Raw genomic sequence first — 23,967 nt, 5'->3', positions numbered from 1 at the left:
ACATCAAATCAAGCAACTGGATTTAATTCCCAGAAGAGAGTAAAAAGGAAATCACCAATTTGTCTTACAAAAATTTTCTTTCCCAAGAACAATCTAGTAACTTTTTTTTTTTTTTGGTAATACAACAAACAGAAGAGGAGAAAAAAAGAACCAGTCTTTTCATACCAACAGAAAAAAGCTTAGAGGAAAAAATCCAGTTTCTTGAAATCTGAATGGAAATCATGCCAACTATTTTCATTAAAACATAGTAACACTTACTCTCCTAGACTTCGGTCACAAAATGTAAACGCATTTCAGGAAGAAAAAAGAAATCAGTTATAGTAAAGTAAATTACAGTGCAACAAGAATAATATTAGTGGGTCGTACAGTAAATTATACCAGGATTGTTTGGCATCCCACTGATTAATTGATGTTTTCAAAAAACTTTAAAAATAATTATAGTACTTCTCATACTCTGCAGGTAAGCATCTATATCTAAATTTGCAGAATTAATAAATAACAAATATAGCATAAAGCACTTTTTACACTTGTATTTTTAAATGCAGCAAAACAAGTACAAGTAATAAATTTATGTGTATTATTACATTTTTCAGTCTGTGAAAAGATGTGTGCTCACCACATCTTCCATATACATTTAATATCAGTATCACTGATAAACAGGTAAACATAGAGAAGCAACATTTCCAGCAACCATGAAACCCAACTGCTTCTATTATCTCTCTTGGACAAAGACCCGAATAAAATGGGAAGCCTGCTAACACACCCTGAACAGCAAAGACTCCTTATTGAGAGTGGGCAATCAATGGTGAATCCCAAGTAGTCACCATTTCCACTAGGATCACTAGCCTTTCATTCCACAGAGCTCAAATTTGGAAGTTTTTAGCAAATGTACCCCTCAGTGAGTTCTAAATGCCAGGCAGAACCTAAGAAAGTGCTTGCAAACTGTATGGGACTTTGTACACAATGGTCATTATTACAAACTCCACATGGTAACAAACAGCAGTGAAGAGCATTTAAGACTGTTTGAATGCCTATCAGCAAGTCACAGAATAACAGAATGGTCTGGGTTGGAAGGGACCTTTAAAGATCACCTAGTCCAAACCCCAGGCCATGGGCAGGCACATCTTTCACTAGATTAGGTTGCTCAACAACCACCATCTGGCCACAGCTAAGAGCTAGGAGTCACCATAACCTTTATGGGAAGATGAAAGGAAGACCGGAAAAGATCAAGGAAGTCTGAGCTCTACAGACTAAACTATTTCATTGTGATCCCTCTCAGAAAGGGAATCTGAAAAGGCGGGAGGGAGTTCATTCATCACTTACTCATGGCCCAGCAGCCACACAAAGGAAGCTGGCTGGCATTTATTTATATGAAGAGGAAGCATTAGCAATCTGTAACAAAAGTAGACCCAATATTTAGGATTATACAAAAGATGCCTGCTTCCAGATCAGAGTTTGCCAAATAAAACTACTCCAGAATTCTTTACCTCTAACAGCAATCATAACTGAAACTCAAAAAACACTTATTTGTTAGATTGCCGAACTGACCCAGCTCTTGCATGTTTGAAAACTGGCATCTTGCAGCAGAGTAGCAAACTTAATTGTCATTTTTGCAGATGATGACAAGAGGTGTTTTGGGATTTGAAGTTCAGTTTTACATAATCTTTATACAGTTTGGAATATTACTGTGAGATAAGATTGTACTAATGGGGTCTCCTTGATATTGCCAAAGTTCTTCCACTCGCAGTTTGAGCAAATAGACACCATTGTCTGTTAGTTCACAGACAGTGCACCACCTTAAGTATTTTGCAATATTGGTAGCAAAAAGAAATTATTTTGCAGTAAGTCTCATATTTTTAGTGGGAATTCATTTAAAAAAAAAACAAACCTGCCTTTGTCAGAAACATTCAATATCAGCATCAAAACAAAGATGAATAAACAAAAGAAATTAGATGGCTGATAAAAGTTAAAATAACTCTATTTCAAATACTAACATTACATTAGAAGTAATTAAAATGGGTATTCCAAAGTTAAACCACCTTATATGCTCACCTCTTTCTGATCAACCTGGAGTGCCGATTTTAAAATATCTCTAAGCTGCGTTAATTGTCTTCTTTCCTCATCTTGTGCTTGTTTAATCTTGAATGAAGAAAAACACAGGTTAAAAATAACATTATTGTTTCTTTCAACACAGTTCTTCCAAACTTGCTACTTAATTGGTTCATTTTTCTGAGAAATGTTCAGCAAGAATGAAAACACAAAGAGAAAAGATAACGTGATCAGTTTATTTTCCTTTATATCTTCAGAAAATTTGATAATGGCTAGAATGTTGCTGGGTTAAGACTTTGATATTGTCTTACACTGTTCTTGCTTCTTTGTGTTCAGTTTGAAACGATATGTTATTTTCCACTTAGTCAGTAAACATTTTAGAGCAAAGGCTGTTTTCCTAACATTTTACACAGTGGGGTCCTGAACTGAAACTAAGGCTTCTGGAGACGATATTAAAACAAAATTTTATTCAAAAATCTACTCAAAACCTTAAAATGCTGACTATTAAAACAGTCAGCCAACCTGAACCAAAATGATCACAGTTCTACTGTAAAAAACTAAGTTTACAACACAAATGTTAAAGGTTGCTACTCACTGTATAAAGATCTGTCGAGAGTGTCTCAATTGAAGGCTTGAGACTTTCAACTGCTTTTAACCCATCCTGAAAGAAACTTAAAAAGAAAAATAAAAAGCAAACTGTTATTAAACCTTACTTTGTGTTTTCTGTTTAAAAAGTTGCCAAAGGAAGATGTGCATATTATTATGCCATGCCATAAACTTCAAAACATTAAACATTTATTTTTTATGCACCTTTGACTGATCCACCTCTTTATTTCCACCATAGCCTATTCTAACATGCAAAATCCCCAATTAGACTCAGAACTGCCACAATCCACTGCCACATAAGTTTTCCTCATTCTCACCTCAAATACAGGTTCTCATCCCACTTTTTGAAGGCCCAGAACAAGCAAGATTCATTTGTAGAACAGCAAAAGCTCTAGTAGATATAAAATAATTATGACTTCTTGAAGCCTAATAATTTCACGTCTGATGCAATTTTCCTACTAAAGGAAAACCCCTTTGTTTCCTAAGCATTAATTATGGCCTATATGCAAACTGAATATGCTACATCTCACTGTATCATAAGTATTTTTGTGTTGGCACAGTAATGTTATCTATGCCAAGTATTCCAGCTCTTAAAAAAAAAAAGTGAGATTTAAAAAATAAATTTAAAGAAACTACAACTACAGGCACATTTGATTAAAAATTGCTGCACCATTTGCAACAGAAAATATTTTCACTCTGGGCAGCAGACATGAAAGTGACAACACAACACAGCATTTATGTTGTTGAAATTTTATTAAATGGACAGAGCAGATGAATGACATACTACAAGTGAAACTGATTTTAAAAGCAACATAGCTACACAGGGAAAAAAACTACATAGATGCAGACTGGTCTTTTAAGATGAAAACTTACTGAGTTGAACAGGTTAACAGTGGCTCTTTCAAGTTTATAGCTATGACTTTATTGCCATATTATTGATCTGTAAGACTACCATAAAAAAGTACATCATTCTAATGAGAGCTTTGTGTTTTATTACTGAGTCCTCCAATTAATTAGAAAAAGATTGATTCTTTCGATATAGTTTTATCCCACTGCTTACGCAATTTATTTTTCTTGAGCACAGAATTAATTTAGATCATTGCTACATACACTCAAAAAAGCCCGTCAAAACAAATGGACCACTAACTAATAGACCAAACTAATAGCTCTGTTTCAAGAGTAGTTTATGAAATATGCCAAATTATTGTGCGGCACTCCTTTGGAACAGACAATTATATTCTATGGGACTAGCTCAACCTCATTACATGTTTTGGAATACAGTAACAAAAGCAATGACTAATCTATGGCAAAAGCAATTTGTCAAAAGACATCAGTGAGAACAGTTGAATCAGATTTATTTTGAAAAATCTAGAAAAGTGTTATGATGATGTCAAAAGTTTAAAACAAAACATTGCTCCAGTTATTGTGTAGATATAAAGAAAACTAAAACATACTTGCACTGAGCATGAAAATACTTGATCAAGTTCTGAAGCAAGTCCACTCCTTTTTTAATCTTGATTTCATTGACTTTCAGCAGGTACTGTTAAAACAGTAATTCACAAAAGAAATTAATTATTACTGCTACAGTATTTTTTTTTAACATTTTATTTTCAGTTATATTTCAACAAGCTTTAACAGTTGCAGATTTAGAAGACCTAAAACAGAATGCATCAAACAGTGGCTTCAAGGGTTAATCACACAAAAGCAATTGTTGTCACCACTGATTTTTGATACCCTGTGGGGGTACTTCACTATGATTAGTTCAAATTGTTAAAACATCCTTCATGGCTCCTAGTGGAAGCCTGTGTTAAAGGAAGCATAAAAGGTTTGTGTGGTAAATTTAGGAACCCATTCTTAAACCTAGCAGCCCCTCTAAGTATCTATCTCACTAGTTGTTATATTCATTGCTAAACAGATGTCATTAAGGAAGAAAGCAGTTTACTCAAAAAAAGTGAGGGATTATTTTAACCATTTTTTAAATCTGCCTTCTGATTTTATCGTTTTCTCTATCAATTCCTTATACACGGTAATTACAGCAAATCACAGTTTAGCAAGAGATTTTAAAAAATTACTGTCAAGCTAAAAAAAATGTAATTAATGTCCTTTTGCATTAGGCACAATCAAAGTCCATATTAAGTGACAGCTCCTCCCCTGAATGCCATAGCACAAAAGATGTCAGCCATGCAAGCAGAAGTAAGATTGACCAAATATTTACATGAGTCCTTAACTGACCATTAAATGATGACAATTTTTAAGCCCTCCTTAGACAGTGACCTCCAAGCAAAGCAGTGAATGCCTTCTTAGCAATGCTCTAATGCATCTGCTTTTCCCCTACCCACAATACACCCTAAATGTTTTAAACCCACTAAAATAAAGCAGGATCCAAGTGCCAGCTTTCCGTGTTGCAGCTTTTTATGCTGGTTCAGGTGAACACACGATTAGCCTAAATGTAGACATGTGCGCTGGACAGTATTTAGTTAGAAGAATCACCTCTCCAGCTCCTGTTAATTTAAAATGTAGCTCTAGACATCTGGTATTTGGTTCACTTTCACAATTTATAGAGAACTAGCCTGTACTTATGATATAACTTCAATATGTCACACTTCTGATTTACTAATAAAACCAAAACAAAGTCCCCTTTTATGGTGTGCTAGACTGGAGTCTCTCCTCATAATAACACAACAGCTGCCAGCGTAGGGAACAATTCAGAGAATGATCTAGGGCTTAAAATAACTTACAGTGAAGTAGTAGTGTAAAGGCTTATTTATTGTCATCTCTTAGCGTTTAACTGAGCTTTGCATTATTTATTCTACAATTTACTTGTTAAGTGAAATTAGACAAGATCTAAGTTACCTGCAAAGTTAGCACATCAGGATAAAAAAAAAATGTGTTTTAGCAAATGGAGTCCACTAATAACTTGGCATTTCCCTTTAACATCGCAGTTACCATTAAACAATTGTGTTTTTCAAAATTTTCCTAAAAATATTAGCAGAACAATACGAATTTCACATTGAATCTTACCTCACACATCTGTAACTGGAAGAACCTTCTTTCTTTCTCCATCTCTTCTGCAATTTCAGCTCCACTTATTTCTGTACGGATCATCCCATGCAGCTTAGCATGCTCTTTTTTCTCCTTCTCTATTTTTGTACTATAAGGCAAAGAATCAGTCAATGAAGTGAGAAATCCACAGCCTCTCAGGAAATCTGATTATTCACAAAGTCTACTGACAGATACGGAGCCAAACTCTTGTAGCTTTGCATATGACTTACTTCCAGATGACATTTCATTTGGAATTTGACAATTACTAAAGATCAGCAATGACATACAGTAGCTGAAATCTAATTCAATCATCTGTTAAAATAATGTCCTGACAGATATTCCAAAACAAGATACTAAATGAGAGGAAGATACTAAGTTATTACATTGAAGAAAAAGAATCCAGAAACAAAATAATGAATTTTAATTGAAAACGTAGGGGGATGTTTAATCCCAACTGACCAAACACTGGTTAACAGAGTTCAATTATGTCACCAGATTTATTGAGTCTTGCCTGTCATCAAGCCATCTTCTATATATACAGGGTTTCCTAAGCCAAAATCACAGTTGCCATCTCTACTTGCTACTGAGCCAGTTGGCACTGGGAATGCCGGCCAGCCGGCTGTGTTGCAGACTTCAAAGTCTGCTAGACCAGCTGTCCTAATTCCCTAAAAGTTTCCATGAACATTTTCCAAGAGCTCTGAATAAAACAGGTTCTCCTGCAGAATATAAATGAATAACCAATGCTTGCCATACAGTATAACTCCCCTAAACATACTTGTGTATTTGTTACAGCTATTCTCAATATTATTCCTAAAGGCAGTAGCATAATTATACTACCCAGTCAGAAAAGCCTGATATGAAAAAAGATATTAATAGAATACATGAGGGTGTTTACTTTTTGGAGAAAGACTTTTAGTTTGCCACTTGTATCATTTAGAAACTGAAAATTCTGGAAAGAGCTTCCTGAGGAAATGCTATACTGCTTTTGAACAAGAGGAAGCATTACACAGGAATACAGGAAGCAGATGAGAGGAACAAATAACACATGCACTGTCGTACCTCCTCTTGGGCAGTCAAGTGTCTCTCATCTCTCTCTCTCTGAAAAGATGACATGTCTCAAGTGCGCTCTTAACCTGATGTTAACATTACCCTAACAGCTTATGGGAAAATGTCCTAGATGGTCTAAGGACTTCCAGTCAACAATATATTCTGTACTTATACTTCTCGAGAATGAGGAACTGCCTCCTCTTACACCTCAAGCAGCAAGGGAAAACTAGAATTAATCCCATTAATCCCATCCCGTAACATTCCCGCAGGGAAACGTTTTGAACCGCAATTCAAAAAGCCCCACTGCGCTCTCAGTACTGGCAGGCATAGCAGAGCCAGCCCCGTGCAGTATTCCAGCAGACAGGACATCCAGCCAGCACTGGGCTCCTTCTCAGCCCATCGCGTCCTGCCAGAAGCAGACGTTCAGAGGGAAGCTCCTCTCCTTTGAAATAAATATTCTGAAAACCTTCACTTGCCTGAAGACAAACTTGATTCCAGAATGTTCTGTTTTCATCAAAAATAAGTCTGTACTCTTACCCACTTACTGCCAATTATGCCATTTTGTAGCCACAGAATACAGAGTCCAAACACAAGAATTAACCAGACATCAACTGTGAACAAGGAAAATAAACCATTATAAAAAGATTCACAGAAAATTACAAATATGCAGCTCCTTTCTAGCACACGCTCTAGGAGAATTTACATTATATCATACTTGATAGTTCTAAAAAAGTCAAACCTCAGAGCAAAGATCTGGGACGGTTTTAGTTCTCTCAATTTCCACATTAATCTAACAATTCATGAGGCCAGAGAATTCACTGAAATGTGAGTCAAGTCTAATAACTATCAACTGCTATTGTATTGTATTTTCATTGTTTACAGAGAACAATACTCGAACATAGGATGACATAATCACCTCTAAAATTTTAAGACCTTATTAACATGTCATAAGGTGTCTCTAAATGCTAGTTAAACCGTAAGACAGTACTGCCAAAGAGCCAAACATTATGCACAATATTACAGCATACATAGTTTTAAGCAATTGAATTCCTTTTAAAGAAAGAGCTAGATTTCGGTGAAAGAGTCCTTTCTACTCTTTAAAGGATAAATCATACTCCACAGGCAAAAAGTAGTTAAACCAAGACTAAAGCATACCGACATCTACCAAGTAATTCAGAGAAATAAGACATCCTTGAAGCCGTTTGCTGGAGCTTCAGGCTCCATGGCTTCAAAAACTTCAGAGATGCTTTTCAAAAAAACCAAACCATCTCTCGGTGACAAGTACCAGAGATACATGATGGTGTATTTCACATTTCCATTTCCTTATTATTTATGCTTTTAGTCTCTAACTACATTTTCAGCTTTGTAATCCAGAATTTAATCTGTTGTTTTGCTACAGTAGTATGCTACCTCCTATCTGACTGATACTGTAGGGCACTTTGTTTCTAGGGAAACAAAGAAACCATGTACAGCAGTGTTGCATGCACATCTTCTGAGTGCTAAAGGTTGGCTGTGTTTCCTATCCACATGCAACGGCCAACTCGGCTTCAAGTGTTGCCCTACTGTGACATTAACCAAATCCTTCTGGCAAAGACAGTTCTACGATGTACCACTGTGGGATTTCCAAATATTGCAGGGTATTCAGGTTTTCCAGGCAGATCAATTAAACAAAACTAATAAGAAAATTGGGAAAACTAGAAAAATCCTCTAGAAGCAATAAGAAGGAAGCAAATGTTTTTTAAAGCTGCTGTTCTTGAAGCTCATGCAACACATATCACATATATAGACTTTGATGACTAAGATTAAAATCTGAGCACACTTCAGTCCATTTACAATGCAGCTGCACGTGACTAATATACAGTGAGCTCAGATTTGTGTAACATAGAAGTAAAGCTGAAATACAGGATGAAGAATTACAACAGAAAAGTCGATCAGACACAAAACAAATGGTCTTGCCCATTCAGTTTCTACTATATGATTATTTTTACAGCTCCAATTTGAAAAGCTACTGTTTTTCAATATAAATTTTAATTTGTATTTCAAAGAAATCAACATTGTCATACAGATCATGGTATAAACAAACATCAAAGTAGGCATTTTTATTTTTTTAAACTTTAAAAAGGACAGGACCTATTTTACTGTTTAACACTCCAAAGACTGGTATTTATTTTCAGTCAGTGAACAAGGGTAAAAAACTAGAATACCCTGTGTACATGCAGCAGTAGTGAACTGGCTGGCTGGGCAGCAACTCTTTCTTCCTTCCTCTCCTTTATCATACAGCAGTAAGCCAGGCTGAGTCTGGGTACGTACATGAGAAGGTGCAGAGACTGCAAATAGCACCTGGAAGGCACAGACTTGAATGGGCAGCACTCTGGAAAATGGAGTGCTTCCAAAGGCTATTTTGTTTGACAAAATAATATTATACATTTTCATTTCAAATATCCTTTCTTTGTCTAGTCTTCCTTTTCAGCCTGACTCTCCAACTTAAGCTCTGGCATCCTAGTGTTTCAGTGAAAGGGCCTCCATCTTATGTTATCCTACTATCTGTCAAGGCTGACAGTAAAGCATGACTTTCTTATCACCCAAGTCCTGAATGGAGAAGTCATCTTTTGCCTTTGGAAATGTTGGAAAGCTTTTTCCTTTCACTCATCCTGCACTGGAGGATGGGGGAGAAGAAGGCAGAATGAACAAAACGTGTCCAGATCTTTCCAGTATTTCATCCATAATATCTGGAGATTCATTCAAAGCTTTTTCCATTTAATTTGCAGGTAACCTCTTTCAAAATAAAAATACTTAACATGAAATCTCAGGCTCAAAGCAGTATATTGTGGATGTTGTTTACCTGGACTTTAGTAAAGCCTTTGATACCATTTCCCACAGCATTCTCCTGGAGAAACTGGCTGCTCATGGCTTGGACGGACATACTCTTCACTGGGTTAAAAACTGGCTGGATGGCCTGGCCCAAAGAGTTGTGGTGAATGGAGTTAAATCCAGTTGGTGACCGGTCACAAGTGGTGTTCCCCAGGGCTCAGTATTGGGGCCAGTTCTGTTTAATATATTTATCAACGATCTGGATGAGGGGATCGAGTGCACCCTCCGTAAGTTTGCAGACAACACCAAGTTGGGCGGGAGTGTTGATCTGCCTGAGGGTAGGAAGGCTCTACAGAGGGATCTGGACAGGCTGGATCGATGGGCCAAGGCGAACTGTATGAGGTTCAACACAGCTAAGTGCCAAGTCCTGCCCTTGGGTCACAACAACCCCATGCAACGCTACAGGCTTGGGCAGCAGGAAAGCTGCCTGGTGGAAAAGGACCTGGGGGTGTTGGTCGACAGCCGGCTGAATATGAGCCAGCCGTGTGCCCAGGTGGCCAAGAAGGCCAATAGAGTCCTGGCTTGTATCAGAAATAGTGTGGCCAGCAGGACTAGGGAAGTGATCATCCCCCTGTACTCGGCACTGGTGAGGCCGCACCTCGCATACTGTGTTCAGTTTTGGGCCCCTCGCTACAAGAAAGACATCAAGGTGCTGGAGCGTGTCCAAAGAAGGGCAACGAAGCTGGTGAAGGGTCTAGAGCACAAGTCCTGTGAGGAGCAGCTGAGGCAACTGGGGTTGTTTAGTCTGGAGAAAAGGAGGCCCAGGAGAGACCTTATCTCTCTCTACAACTACCTGAAAGGAGGTTGTAGCGAGGTGGGTGTTGGTCTCTTCTCCCAAGTAACAAGTGATAGGACAAGAGGAAACGGCCTCAAGTTGCGCCAGGGGAGGTTTAGATTGAATAGTAGGAAAAATTTCTTCACCAAAAGGGTTATTAAGCACCAAAAGGGTTATTCCTGTTATTGGAACAGGCTGCCCAGGGAAGTGGTTGAGTCACCATCCCTGGAGGTATTTAAAAGACATGTAGATGTGGCGCTTAGGGACATGGTTTAGTAGTGGACTTGGCAGTGCTAGGTTAACGGTTGGACTTGATGATCCTAAAGGTCCTTTCCAACCTAAATGATTCTATTATTCTGTTCTATGATTCTATATTAAAGCTACCTTGTTTCTATGCTACACTTTCATTCTATGCCACTATTTTCAAGATGTGACCTCCACTTTGTCTTATGTACATGCTTTAAAAGGAAACATGGCAGAAATATCTATGATCTATGAATATCAATGATCTACTGAGTCAAGTTAGAGCTCTGAAGAAGTAATTTGAGAAAAGTTTGCAGAATTTTCAGATAAATTTTTTAGATATTGTTTAAAAAAAAAAAAAAAAGAGTTTACCAAACTGGAAACACCATCAATCAAATAGCTACGCAGATGTCTTTACAGAAGGCTGTAATAAGAATTTGTTCATTCTTCCATTGACTTCAAACGGTTCAGAAACAAATCATTAAGGATAGAGTTATATCTAGGTACGAGTGCTTGCGTTTCTGCACAGTAATGTAATGCACCTCAGCCTACTGCCTTGATCTTATAATCCTATAAGCACATTCAAACAACTTGTTCTCTTCACTCCGTTGTGCACAACAGACCTCATGCCCGGCTTTTAAAAGGAGAATTGCAAAGGAGGAGAGGGAGCCAGCCTTCCCAGGAAAAGCTCGTTAGTTTTCATTAAGCATTTATGTTTCATAGCATTAGCACAACACTTATTAGCAGAGGACTTCTGAAGATAATATATATTTACAGGCCTAAAAATCAGACACCTTTACTTAAAAAAATTAACATTTACTTCTTTTCAGGAAAGACAGGTTTATGTCTGGAATACAGACACTACTATTCAGCTAAAAAATGAGTAAATAACATGCTTCAGTAAGTTTATGCTTCTGTTTCTTGTGCAAAATTGATACAATGTCTTTACCTCAAAATCTACCACAACAGGACTGATTAAACTGAAGAATGTGGGTGAAATCTGGCTCACTGCCTTGTTGAATACAGTCTGCCTGCTGGGAGAATGAGCAGTTTTTATGACATGTGTACTCCTTTCCCATATGCTCCCCCGGCACGTCTGCCATTAGTGTTTAAGTACATGGGGGAAAGCAACTGCCTCATAACAAAAAGATCCCAGTCTGCACCAATTCTACCCAAAGGACACAGACAGACTAGTCCCGCTGCAGTGCTGTAGTGGCAGGCAGCATCGCCCAGCTCTTACATGGGAAACAAAGACTGTAACGGAGGTCCTAAGAGAAATGCACTGCTTTTAACTACTTTAAAGCTTTAAAAACATTTTAAAATCTTTATGGCTTCAACTGAAGCATGTTAATGAGTGATGGTGAGAAAAGATGAATTATTCATTAATGTCATCTCAGGATGTTCCCAATTTTTGATTGAGGTAGGCTGGTATAAAGCTATGGGTTACTTGCTCCTCTTACTCCCTTACTCAAGAACAGTCCCAAGGTATAAAGAAAAATGGATCCAGCCTCTCTCACTTACTTCAGCTAAGGTGATCTTCAGGAAAATACTCTGAGAAGTTAGGTAGTGTCCTAGTTTCAGCTGGGATAGAGTTAATTTTCTTTTAGTAGCTGGTACAGTGCTGGGTTTTGGATTTAGTGTGAGAATAATGCTGATAACACGCTGATGTTTTAGTTGTTGCTAAGTAGCACTTATCCTAAGTTAAGGATTTCTCAGTTTCCCATGCTCTGCCAGCAAGCTGGTGTGCAAGAAGGTGGGAGGGAGCACAGCCAGGACAGCTGACCTGAACTAGCCAAAGGGGTATTCCATACCATAGAACATCATGCCCACTATATAAACTGGGGGGAGTTGTCTGGGAGGGGCGGATCGCTGCTTGGGCATCAGTCAGCGGGTGGTGAGAAACTGCATTGTGCATCACTTGTCTTTTCTTGGGTTTTATTTCCCTTTTTTTTTTGTTATATTTCTTTTCATTACTATTATTATTATTATATTATTAGTTAGTATTATATTTTATTTTACTGTAGTTATTAAACCATTCTTATCTCAACCCACGAGTTTTACTTTTTTTTCTCCTGATTGTCCTCCCCATCCCACTGGGAGGGGAGGAAGGAGTGATCAAGTGGCTGCATGGTGCTTAGTTGCTGACTGGGGTTAAACCACGACAGGTAGCTACAGGGCGAAGAAGTTGCATAATAATCAACAGTGATGGATAGTGATCTAAGAGCGTAAGAATGGATCTTAACATCACTCTCCCAAACAAGACTAAATACACGGTAATTTTTAAACATACTTAATTACATACAGAGCTTGAAGTAGCAACTCAGAAATTGTTATGGGGAAAAGGCAAAACAAATGCCATTTCTGAATTAACTGAATTTCTTTTCAAATAGGTCACACTGGGGTATATTAGCACCTGATATGTCATCACACAGGTGCAAGTAAGAGAGATGAGATATTGAGGCAAATAAGCTCCAATTCTTCTTATAAAGACAGCCTATCAAGACAGAAATCAGGATGAAGACACTGTCACTTCTCCACAGACTACAAAAACACCACTTTGATATATGGCACTTAGCTTCACAGGTCTGTACTTGTGACTAGGAAATGCAGATGAACAGTATGATTTTAAGCATATGATACAGAGGGATATGCAGACAAAGAGCAGCCTAGCAGCCCTGAACAGTTTGTTAACCCAAAGGGAAAAGAAAAAGAAAGGGGAAAAAAAAAATAATAAAAACAGATATTCACTTATTTGAAGAAGTATCACTGGAAAAGACAGCTAACTAAGCATAAACCTAGGACTGGTTTTAGGCACAGTCCAAACAAGAAGTCATCTAAGGTAACAGATTGAAGAAGGCTGTGTAAACCTCTGGCTATCAACACCTACTCTGGCAACACAAGCTGTAGGTGAGACTGAGGTGAGCTCTCCCAGTCCCTTTGCCCTTTTTGTTAAGGCAGAGACTGTGAAGATATTACAACAAAGAAATTCAATTTGTGATTTGTGATTCCTATGTCCAAAATTTAGCAGAAGATAAAGCTGACCTGAACAGATTCAGGCTCAAATTAATATTTTCACCCTAGCTTCAAAATCACATCATTAAACTTCCCATCTCTGATTTGTAAAGACCAACACTCAATAATGACAGCTGGCAACATCTCAAGTTATCTGGGAACTGATCTTACGCACAAGAGGGTCTGACAAATCCCGCAGTCCTACTGCAAGGGCGGGGGTCTCGGGGAAGTTGCAGTCTGAATTTAACTCAACAGAACTATGGAAAATTGGTCTGCTCCTTGGTAGAATTGAGGCAGCTTGCACTGAAAAACAATACTCCCTGACTGCCAAACTTAAGCCACAATAAGTAATTTCTGCTGTAGTAAAACCACCACCACCACAAAAAAAAAAAAAAAAAAAAAAAAAAGCCCCTTGTTTTAAAGAATTTTCCTGTACATAGAATTCCCAGGCTCCCTATCCTAAGCCTCAAGCAGATGATCCTTTGGTCTTGATCAAAGTGAAGGAGTCCAACAGGCTAGACTAAGAGCTTTAAACTCTAGAATACTGATGTGGAGCTTTCATCTAACCACTTAAAAAAACTAGAACACACAGCAATTGTACCAGCCCACCACCTGGAAATATCACAGAAAATGGTAATGGATCTGAAAGAATTTCCTGATGAACATGTGCTACCTTCAGATTTTGCATGTTGAATAACCTGACACATAAATGGCTTAGAAATAAGCATTGTCAAGGAGGTGTGCTTCATTTGTTAAAAAATCTTGCAGAAACTACAGAGGTAACTTGGAAAGAGGTATCTCCTTACAGTGGAAAAAGGAACCTGTTTCGGATCAAAACCCAAAAGTCTTATTTGAAAGCAGAGTCATAAAGCAGGCTTTCTAAAGGACTGTTGGTTAAAAGGAAAAAAAAATATCTCATTATATCATACAAGCAGCACTGGATTCAATCCCACAGACAGAAAATAAACACAATGTCAACATCACATTTTCAGGTCCTGAATGAAATAACATACAGGACAATGTTTCCAGGTATCTACTGTCCTTAAACTCAAATGAGAATCCCCAAATATACAGATTCAAATACATTTTCTATGGGCATTTTTACTTCTCAAGTACTTAACTAACTTAAAAAACAAACGAAAATATTTCGGGAATACCTGACACTGAAACAGACCACCCACTCTGGCCAAAGTGAGGATCAAAGCACAAATCTTTACTTCACTGCAACATACTCATACTGGTGAATATTCTATCAGAAATTCTAAAAGCATCAGAGATCTTGGTCCAGTAGTAACAGTGTTCTTGGTATATGTCCCAGCAGCGTGCAAATGTATTTTAAATTCTAGACATAAACTTTGTGGGATGTCACTATGATAAAGTTATATGTAAGTAAACAAGCTTTCAGATCCAGCAATCAAACACTGGTAGACAATAGCAGACTAAATTACAGGACTGTTCTTTATGGCCTACCCTCAGAGATCAACTGCTGCCATGGGCAATGATTAGAAATCTTAATTACTTCAACAGCCGATAACTGGCACGGCACCAAATGAGATTGTTCACTGGTATTAAGAACACAAAACACTGGAGCCATCACAATCTTCCAAGGATTCAGACTATCAGACTGGAGATTTATCTCAATATTTCAGAATGTCTTGTTATGAAAATCCAGCTATAGCTAGGCAGTTTCAAAAACCAAAAGCCACTCAGGTCCTCCTCACAAATCGAGCCTAGAAAGCAGTAATTAGACTGTTCTCATTGTTATTCACAAAAGGAATAATGAAATTTAGCTAACTTGCTAAACTTGTTGTTTTTGTGAGTAAACCACCTACAGGAATAATTTCTGAAGACTGTTTGCACACGACTTCAGATGGGCCAACTCAGTGGGCACCAGAGAATCATTATAACTTTGTGCAACTAAAAAAATATAAAAAAATGGCACTAGATTCTCAGCCAGTCTAGGTGGCTAGGGATCTGCAAGCTATTTATGTTAAACAGTGTCATCATATGTGATTCTTCTGGACCTGTATCATCAGAAATGGTCTGATACATGCAGCACTATCTCAGAAGATCAAAGATGGTGGATGCGTGACACGAAACTCAAACGACAGTCACAATCCAGGTAATACTGGAATAAGGAATAAAATCCACTACGAAATTCTACTTCAGAGACTGTCAGCTGTGCTGACACAATGACGTGGCCAACCCAGGAAACAACAGTTCCTGATGTAGGGCACTAAATCACTTGAAGATTTACAAGGTACCAAAATTAATTATGTTTGATGTTAGGTGCTGAGCTTTGTTGATTCATTTGATTCATTTAGCTGGATATAAAATTCTGTTATTGAAATTGATTTTATAGCTGTTTATACTGTGCATCAGGTACCTTCAAACAAGTGGCTTATGGTAAGTTGGGCTAGACACACACCATGAGACACAGTTGACAAGACTCAGATAGGTGTTCATCCACTTCTAGTACACAATACACCTGCTGAGAGCATCCAACCTTGGCATTAAATGCAGAAAACATCCATATCTTTAAACAAACTGCACTAATTAAATGTGGTTTACTAAGGTTCCTGGTACTGGATCAATCTGGAATCATGTGCAGTTTTGGAATGGCAGCAGCAAACACCCCCACCAGCCTTACCACCTCGTTGGTAAGTGCCAAAGGCTCAGCATCAAATAAGGTCTTCCTTGAGACCTCAGCATTGGGCACAGTCTCATAAGATGTGCTAGAGCCAGAGACATTACAGAGTCATTACAAGGGTTTTAGGCTAACAAATCCAGAACTAAACCTTGACTTGCATACTCTTGATATTTTTTGTTAAGACATTTCAAAACACTCAGGCATAAAGTATATAATTTCTTCTGTGCTCTTCAACCAAAGAAACTTGCTAATTATAGTGAATTAGTCACTGATGAGGAGAAAAAAAAAACCCCACCAACAAAAAACGCTTAAAAGGACATCAAGTACAATTACGTTGCTGCACTTTTGGTAGTTAAGGATGAGAACACAGGGCGGCTACCTTTTCGTTTTATATAGTAGTGTCCTCCAAAGGTAAAGGTAGAAAAGGAAGCGGACTTTCAAAGGTAGTAGATTACAGGGTAGTAATATGGATACTATCAAAAATCTAAAAAATTTCTTTCCCAATTAAAGCAAAACTTTCTCAATTGAAGTGGAAGAATATGCAGTGGAAGAACATGCGCTGGGAGATTATGCTCGTTACTTGGAACTTCATTAAGCAAAGATGTCTACCATAGACACTAACTGTCATGGTATACAAACACACACACACAAAAGACAATTTACTCATGAAATAAGTTGTACATTACAAAATTTGAAATTATTGTGTCTATGCACTTGTATTTTCACACAGCTCCAGGTTTTAAGAAAAAAAGAAAAAAAAAAAAAAGGCTCAGCTTCCCAGCTAGGACTTCTGGGTGGGACCTTAACATTAAATAATGACCTTTATAGATTTCAGTTATACTTTCCTTTTAAACAAAAGTTCAAAAGATACATACACTTTTGTTTCATAGTCCTTCCAAGCTTTATCAAAGGGTTTTTTCAGGTCCTGTCAAGAAAAAAATACAGTTAGTTATTTACCTGAAAAATACTGTGGATCTAACAATGAAGACACATCTTGGCCATTTGCAGTGCTTACTAGAATAAGGGACTCCACTCTTTCTTGAATAGCTCACCTAAGGATTGTGTAAAAGCAATCTTGCACGTAGGAAAAACAATCTTGTACACAGAATTAATACACTCATGTTTTTAAAAGCATCTCTAGGATGCTTTTTACTATGCTTTTTACAGTTCCATTTTACTCTTTAAAAGGTATAACCACATGTCATCCCAAGAGCACACTATGCAATTAATCAAATCAGCTATTTTCTCATCATTCCATCTCTGGTTCCACTGGAAAGAAGCACCTCTCCTGAGGCTGGCTAAGGAGTTTGATTAGCCTTGGCTAAGGACTTGATTCATCCCACTGAAGTTAAAGAAATCAATTTCCCACTGACTTAACGGGAACAGTATAGGCCATACGGCTCAACATAACTAATTCTGTGAGAATTTTGAATTACTTATGTTCCAAATTCCTTTATTTTTTCCCTCTGAAGATGCCAATTTGGATAAAACAATCTTAACAAGTTGTAAAAATATGATGTCTAAAAATGCAGCAGTTGAAATTCTGCTGGAGTTCAAGAGATCAGCCAACTACAAAAAAAAAACCACGCAACTAACTGTCAGATGCCAGAAAAATTTTGCAACTACAGATTAGGAACTAATTCTTACATGTCAGCTAGTTATTTCAACAATTATGAAATTAATTAAAGCAGCATTTGATTATTTTCTCAAGTCAGGAACATGGGGCAACAATGTATTGCAATAAATGTATTTATTCTGACATAGAAAAAGAGAACAAGAGGAGTAAAATGTGGTAAAGCCAGCACCACAAAGATAAGAAGCCTATCTTACTAAATAATCTCTTTATCCTCCAGTAATTTACAGAGACCATTTTTAGTCTATGTACATTTTTCTTCTTCCTTCGATGTCCTAGAACAATAGCTGCCACTTGCTTCCTGTTTGCTCTGTAGTAAACAAAGTGTAAGCCAAATAAGTTTGTTGGCTATAGGCTTTGAAATTTACTATAAACATATCATCATTTGAGTCCTAAGTTATTATTATTTCAAATAGGAAATATCCTCAGGGCACAAACAGATTTCAGCTTTGTTAAGAAAAATCCTATGCTCACGCAGTCTAATGTGTCTTTCTTAATAATCCGTATAGTTCCAGGTAAGTTTAGAATGCTAAATAAATATATTAATAATAATCCTTTTAAATAAAGTACTAGCTCATCCTCAACTAAGTAAATATCTAAATTCTTACACCTCTTTCTCTGCCTATCTTCTATATCTCAGGGCTGCTTTTAAAGCTTCTCAAATGTTGTTTTGTATACATAGTCAAGAACATCCTGTATGCGAAACCACAAACAGAAGGGATGACTCAATTCACCAAAAAAAACCAAAACAAAAAAAACACCAAACCCCAAACCTCTTGTTTATTGAGCTAAGACATTACTTTAGTATCCCATGCCTTCCATCAAATAAGATTAATACACTAGCTAAATGTATTTTTTTTTACCAACAATTATTTTATATATAAAAAAAGAAGATAAACATACCCCTTTTACTCCTTTCAGGTCTCCCTTCAGCAAACTGTCCAATGGAAAAGTGATTATGTTGTTCATATTCTGAATCTGTAACAAGAAAACTGCATCAAAACATTTAATATATTTTAATGCAGAACATACACTGTCTCAATTCACACATTTCGGAAAGTTTCACAAGGAAATCTTATATATTATTTTCCTAACCCTGCTTTATGAAGATGTTTATCAGTACAGCCAGTAATCAAAGATGGAGGCAACATGAGTTAATTAAACTTACTCTGGAAACACTATAATCCAAGCCAGTAGGAAACCTGCAGAATTACTGCTGATGATAAATATCTCATCCAACAGTGACTGCAGAGTAAGACCACTAATTTTTACATTGCCTCATTTCACTGTTTAAGTTATATGAAAACAACCACGCAATTTTTCAGCACTTACATATTTTAAGTTCATCAGTATATTTTAAATTAATCTTGTTTATTTTCCAGTCTCTTCAGACCTATTCCATAAAACATACCTGCTATTCTCACAATACATGGCATCTTACTCTGACAGAAGTTATGAAGACAAAGAATGCCGGCCTGTAAAAAAGCCACTATTCAAATATTTTCCATGTATTTTTAAAAAGTAATGTATCTGCCTTATATATCTCATACAAACTTTGAAATAAGGATTTTATGAGGTCTTGAGTATGCAAGTAATTCAAGAGTAAACAGTAATTCAAGAAGAAAAAAATAATTTCAAATGAAGACAACAGTAAAATAATCATGGTTTTAGATAAGTATTTGTACGATAATATTTTGATAAGGAAAAAGAATGAAGAAAGACAGTAGGAATAAGACCGTAAGTAGCATACACCAGGAAAAGAAAGACTTCATGTCCAATCTTTTATGATGCAGGGAAAACGTTCAAGGTATGGGCCATGATGTCTAGGCACAGAGTTTAAACTGTAACAATTCAAATGGATTGCACTGAATAGTGAAAACCAGAGTATTTTAGAACCACACGATGGAAAAAAATCAGAATACCTTTTGCAGCAGTTTGGTGAAGGTTGCCTTTGGATGGGTTTCTTTTTTAATGATATTGTTAGCTGTTCTTTTAAAAAGGGATTTTTTTCAAGAAGCACTGAAATGCATATATGAAGATGGATTTCAAATGTTCAAAGTACAGAAAGAACTTTGCATTATGTAGCAACAAATGCTTCTGTTTCTTCAGGAAGAATGTTAGGAACATCAAAGTCCCTTTTAGCGTAACCCATCCAGAGAAGAAAGGACACTAACAGGCACTTCAAGAAAAAGTATTTCCAATTGTGATGCTTCAGCCTCCCCAGAATGGAAAAATACAAAACATTATCACCCTATAGTTACTTGGTGGCCTCACTAGAACAGACTCAGGGGTCCCATCCCCAGTGGTACTCAACAGCTGCTATTAAAACAAACAAAGCCCCCAAACCCCCACCCTTCCTCTTCAAAGATACTACCTTACTGTATTTGCTTGAAATTTCAGCCAGCAATCAAAGAGAAAGTGAACATATATCAATTTGAAAGGTTAAACAGATTGCCTCTACATGGGAAGGTCGAAGAAATATAGAAAATCTGGTCTTTTAAACTCTTACAACAAATTGCATTTCCCCTCCTCCACCCTACTTTTCCTCCTCCCCAAAAAGCTGCAGGACTCAACCACAGCCCTTTAGAATCAACAAGTTAAATTTCAACTCTCTGCCATTTTTTTTTTTTTTTTTTTTTAAATAATTCCTATAAAAATTGAATGAACAACATCTACACATACTTAGCTGGCATTGCTGGAAACCATCCACCTCGTAAGTTCTCAGCAGTACTACAACATCTGCATATCAACATAACCATGCTCAAAGTTAATAAAATTATATGTTGTAGATATAGGAGATAAGTGAAAAGATTTAAATCACACAAAACTTAGGTAAAAAAAAAAAACAACCAACTTCTAGAAGAAGACAGATGGAACACGTACATCTATGGACACACACATCCAGAATGGCTATCTAGGTGGAGAAGCAGAAGAGGTCTCATCTAAGATATCATCCCATGCAAATTTTTCTACTTTGTTACTCTATTTTATTAGTATGATGCATTCAAATGTCTAACCTAAAGATCAATACTTTCATAGCCTCTGTTTAATTATTCTTCAAATCCAGATGAATAGGCACAAAGCAAGAATAAAGCATTTCTCAACAGCAGACTCAAGAAAACTGTTTTTTCCTTGAGTCAGAAAAGAAAAAATATCAGACCCTGAAGTATTATCCCAGACATATTCATGTAAACATCAGTCAGCCTCAAAAACAGTTCTGGATGTTTCCTAGAATTTCAAGTCATGGGGCCTGAAGTCCAAAGCAACTTTAAAAAAAAAGGAGAAAAAACTCAACATTCTTTTTAAAAGCTTGGAGAATGTTTGCCTATTCAAAATAATTCCTTCTGTATGCTGTCACCTGTACATTACTATCAGTCTATTGTATTCCTTATGCTCCTATTTTATTTGCAACAAATATAAACATACATAATGCATGAACTTGTCATTATTAACCTAGTTAGATGAATCATACTTGCTCATTTATAAATCAGCAAGCAATATACAGAAGAAAGATCTTACATGTTTTTCCCCTCTTTCTTGAGAAGCTTAAGCTGAACTATCTAAAAATATAGACCCATTTTTGGCACCCAGAGAAGCATTAATATGCTGCAGCTCCTACTGTGTGTATACAGGGAGCTAAAATGTATACAACTGCCTCTACATTTTGACTATTTTATGTTTTAAAATATTCTTTAAAAAGAAACATGCACAAAGGTGCAGGAAAGCTTCACAGAAAATAAAGTCATCCTGTGTCAGAGGAACACTAGCAAGTTCCATGTGTTTTAAAAAAAAGAAAGAAAAAATAGTTGACCTGGTTTCCACTTCCAACACTGCTGCTTTGGCAGACTCGCTGTTTTCCCCTGACAGCTTCCAACAAGGTAAGATGACAGAGACAGGGCAATAAATTAAAACTTCCTAAGTTGGAGAAGGCTCAGAGGAGGAGAAGAAGAAATGGCAGGAGGGAGAACATTAAAAATAAACAAACATGTAGCTGTCAGAAGTGATGGTAGAGGCAACAGGCAAGCCAACATTTGCGAAGGGGAAAGAAGATTTTCAAGTAGTTTAAAAGCCTATGGCTAAACACTGAAGTTCTTATTCTGCCAGCCCTCCTGATTACTTTAATGAGTCTCTTCCAGAACAGCTCTGGATACTGGTACCTGCAGTACTTCAACAGGTTTTGTTTTCTAAATCCAAGCCAATAAAAAAAAAAAGCCTTTTCACTACTTCAGAAGTTAAATACTTTTAACATGCAGATAAACAGAGCGGACCTTAAAACATTTTCAATTTAAGCTAAAATTCAGGCAGTCAAACAGTGTATGATATGACTCCTATTACCGTTACTAGATTCTAGATGCAGTCCATGTACTCAGCTGTGGGCTTCTCAACCACCAATGAACTCGGGTGTGCGCAAGTGATGGTAGTACTGCTTGCTGACAAATCATTGTTTGTTTTATTTTCATTTTTTTATGGCAAGTACTATTGGATTTAACACTTTCCGGAGTTTTCCCAGTGATGTGAGCTTTAGTAGGACAAGGCTAATCAACACTGCAGGGAGCAAGTGGAAATCCACTATAGATGAGACATTGTTTGTCTGAACTCTAAGCTTTTAGTATCTAACCCCAAGACTTCAGAAAATCATGTAACATAAAGACTTGTAGCACAAACTTTTATCTTTGCACCATGCCTCCCTCTCGCACACAAGGACACAACACTGCCTTTCCGCTGTCCTCACACCCTGCCCCACCTGCAGCGCAGTGGTGTGTCCCATAGCACAAACTGCGTCCCACCAGGCCGGCGGCTGAGGCGGGACATCACCCCCACCCACGCATGGTGTAGGAAAAGTGACTCCAGCGAAGCAGGAGCTGAACATCGCTAAGTGCCCACACAGAGCTGCTGGCTCAGCTGCCCAGAAAAATGCCTTCGCAGAAGATACCGAGTGTTGCCACCACGTACTACCTGGAAACAGCCCCTGTACCACCACTGATACACAAACTACAGGCTGGGAACTTCTCTATCAGGACGTGCAAGCACAAAATGACAGGAAATACACTTTTAAAGGTATTCTTAAAAGCATAAAGTGAAGAATTTTAAAAGCAAAGGAAGAAAGAGCCTTGAGGTTATTCCAGCCCATCTTCCTTGCCAGTGAAGGAGAATTCCCAATTGCACATTTTCTAACCTAGTTTAAAACACCTAAGTGGTAAGCTTCTATCACTTTCTCTGGGACACTCCATCTAATATTTTCACAGTGAGATCCCATTTATAGGCAATTTATTATTTTCCTCTTCCACAATCACAGTTATCTGTAAGGCAAACCATACATTTCCAAGTCTTCTAAGCTTTCTTTATAAATCAACCTATTCAAGCCCTGATCATTTTTGGTTACTGTCCTCTGAATTTCTTCCAATTGGATCAATATCTTTTTGGCAAAGAAATAAAAGATAAGATTCCAGGTGGAGCTGAACCCATGCCACAAAGGAGGAATTATTACATCTTGGTTTCTCTCTCTACAAGTGTAAATCAAACAGTACTCTCTTTTTTCTCTCACCATTAAGCCAATCCTTCCTCAAATGTACCAGTGAAAAACAGACACAACACAACTTAAATCATCAAGCTTCACACATAATACTCCAACCTCAAATATGTATATCTGTAGCTTTTTCTATGCTCTTAACTAAGATGAGTCCTTCTAAATAAAATATGCTTGTGAAGGTTCAGGTTCCAAACATTTTTTTCAAAACCTTAGTCTGAACTATTACCCTGGAAAGAAAATTCTGGGCATAGATTTCTTAAGGTCATTCTATAATACAGAAAAGATATTTCCTTTAGTTCTCTTATTTGTTACCTTCTACATTTAAGCAAATCTCCTTTCTTCTTACATTTAAAAAATGAAGTAAAACAGGAGCATATGGTCAGAAAAATATTATCACTGTTCTTCCATTTCTCCTGGCTAAAAATCCAAGGATTATTAATAGAAAAACTTCTCACATGGAATCTCTTCCTCCCAGCTACCTTCCACAGAGTGGAAATACCAGATTCCAG

At 37.2% G+C, this 23,967-nt stretch overlaps 1 protein-coding gene across 4 annotated transcripts in view; it reads right to left on the bottom strand.

The window, feature by feature from the left end:
- The window catches only part of ASAP2 (ArfGAP with SH3 domain, ankyrin repeat and PH domain 2), a 93,751-nt gene that overhangs the window by 38,164 nt on the left and 31,620 nt on the right, over positions 1-23,967 (bottom strand). For all 4 annotated transcript variants that reach the window (XM_050894347.1, XM_050894348.1, XM_050894350.1 and 1 more), the window contains exons 4-9: positions 18,832-18,906; positions 17,171-17,220; positions 5,677-5,806; positions 4,110-4,195; positions 2,645-2,720; positions 2,053-2,139 (exon numbers count right to left, since the gene is read on the bottom strand). In XM_050894347.1, coding sequence (XP_050750304.1) covers positions 2,053-2,139; positions 2,645-2,720; positions 4,110-4,195; positions 5,677-5,806; positions 17,171-17,220; positions 18,832-18,906 — 504 coding nt within the window. The remainder of the gene's footprint in view (positions 1-2,052; positions 2,140-2,644; positions 2,721-4,109; positions 4,196-5,676; positions 5,807-17,170; positions 17,221-18,831; positions 18,907-23,967) is intronic.

This window comes from Gymnogyps californianus, chromosome 3 (assembly GCF_018139145.2).
Source record: "Gymnogyps californianus isolate 813 chromosome 3, ASM1813914v2, whole genome shotgun sequence".
Lineage (NCBI taxonomy): Eukaryota > Metazoa > Chordata > Aves > Accipitriformes > Cathartidae > Gymnogyps > Gymnogyps californianus.
This window is presented reverse-complemented; position numbering and strand designations above follow the sequence as displayed.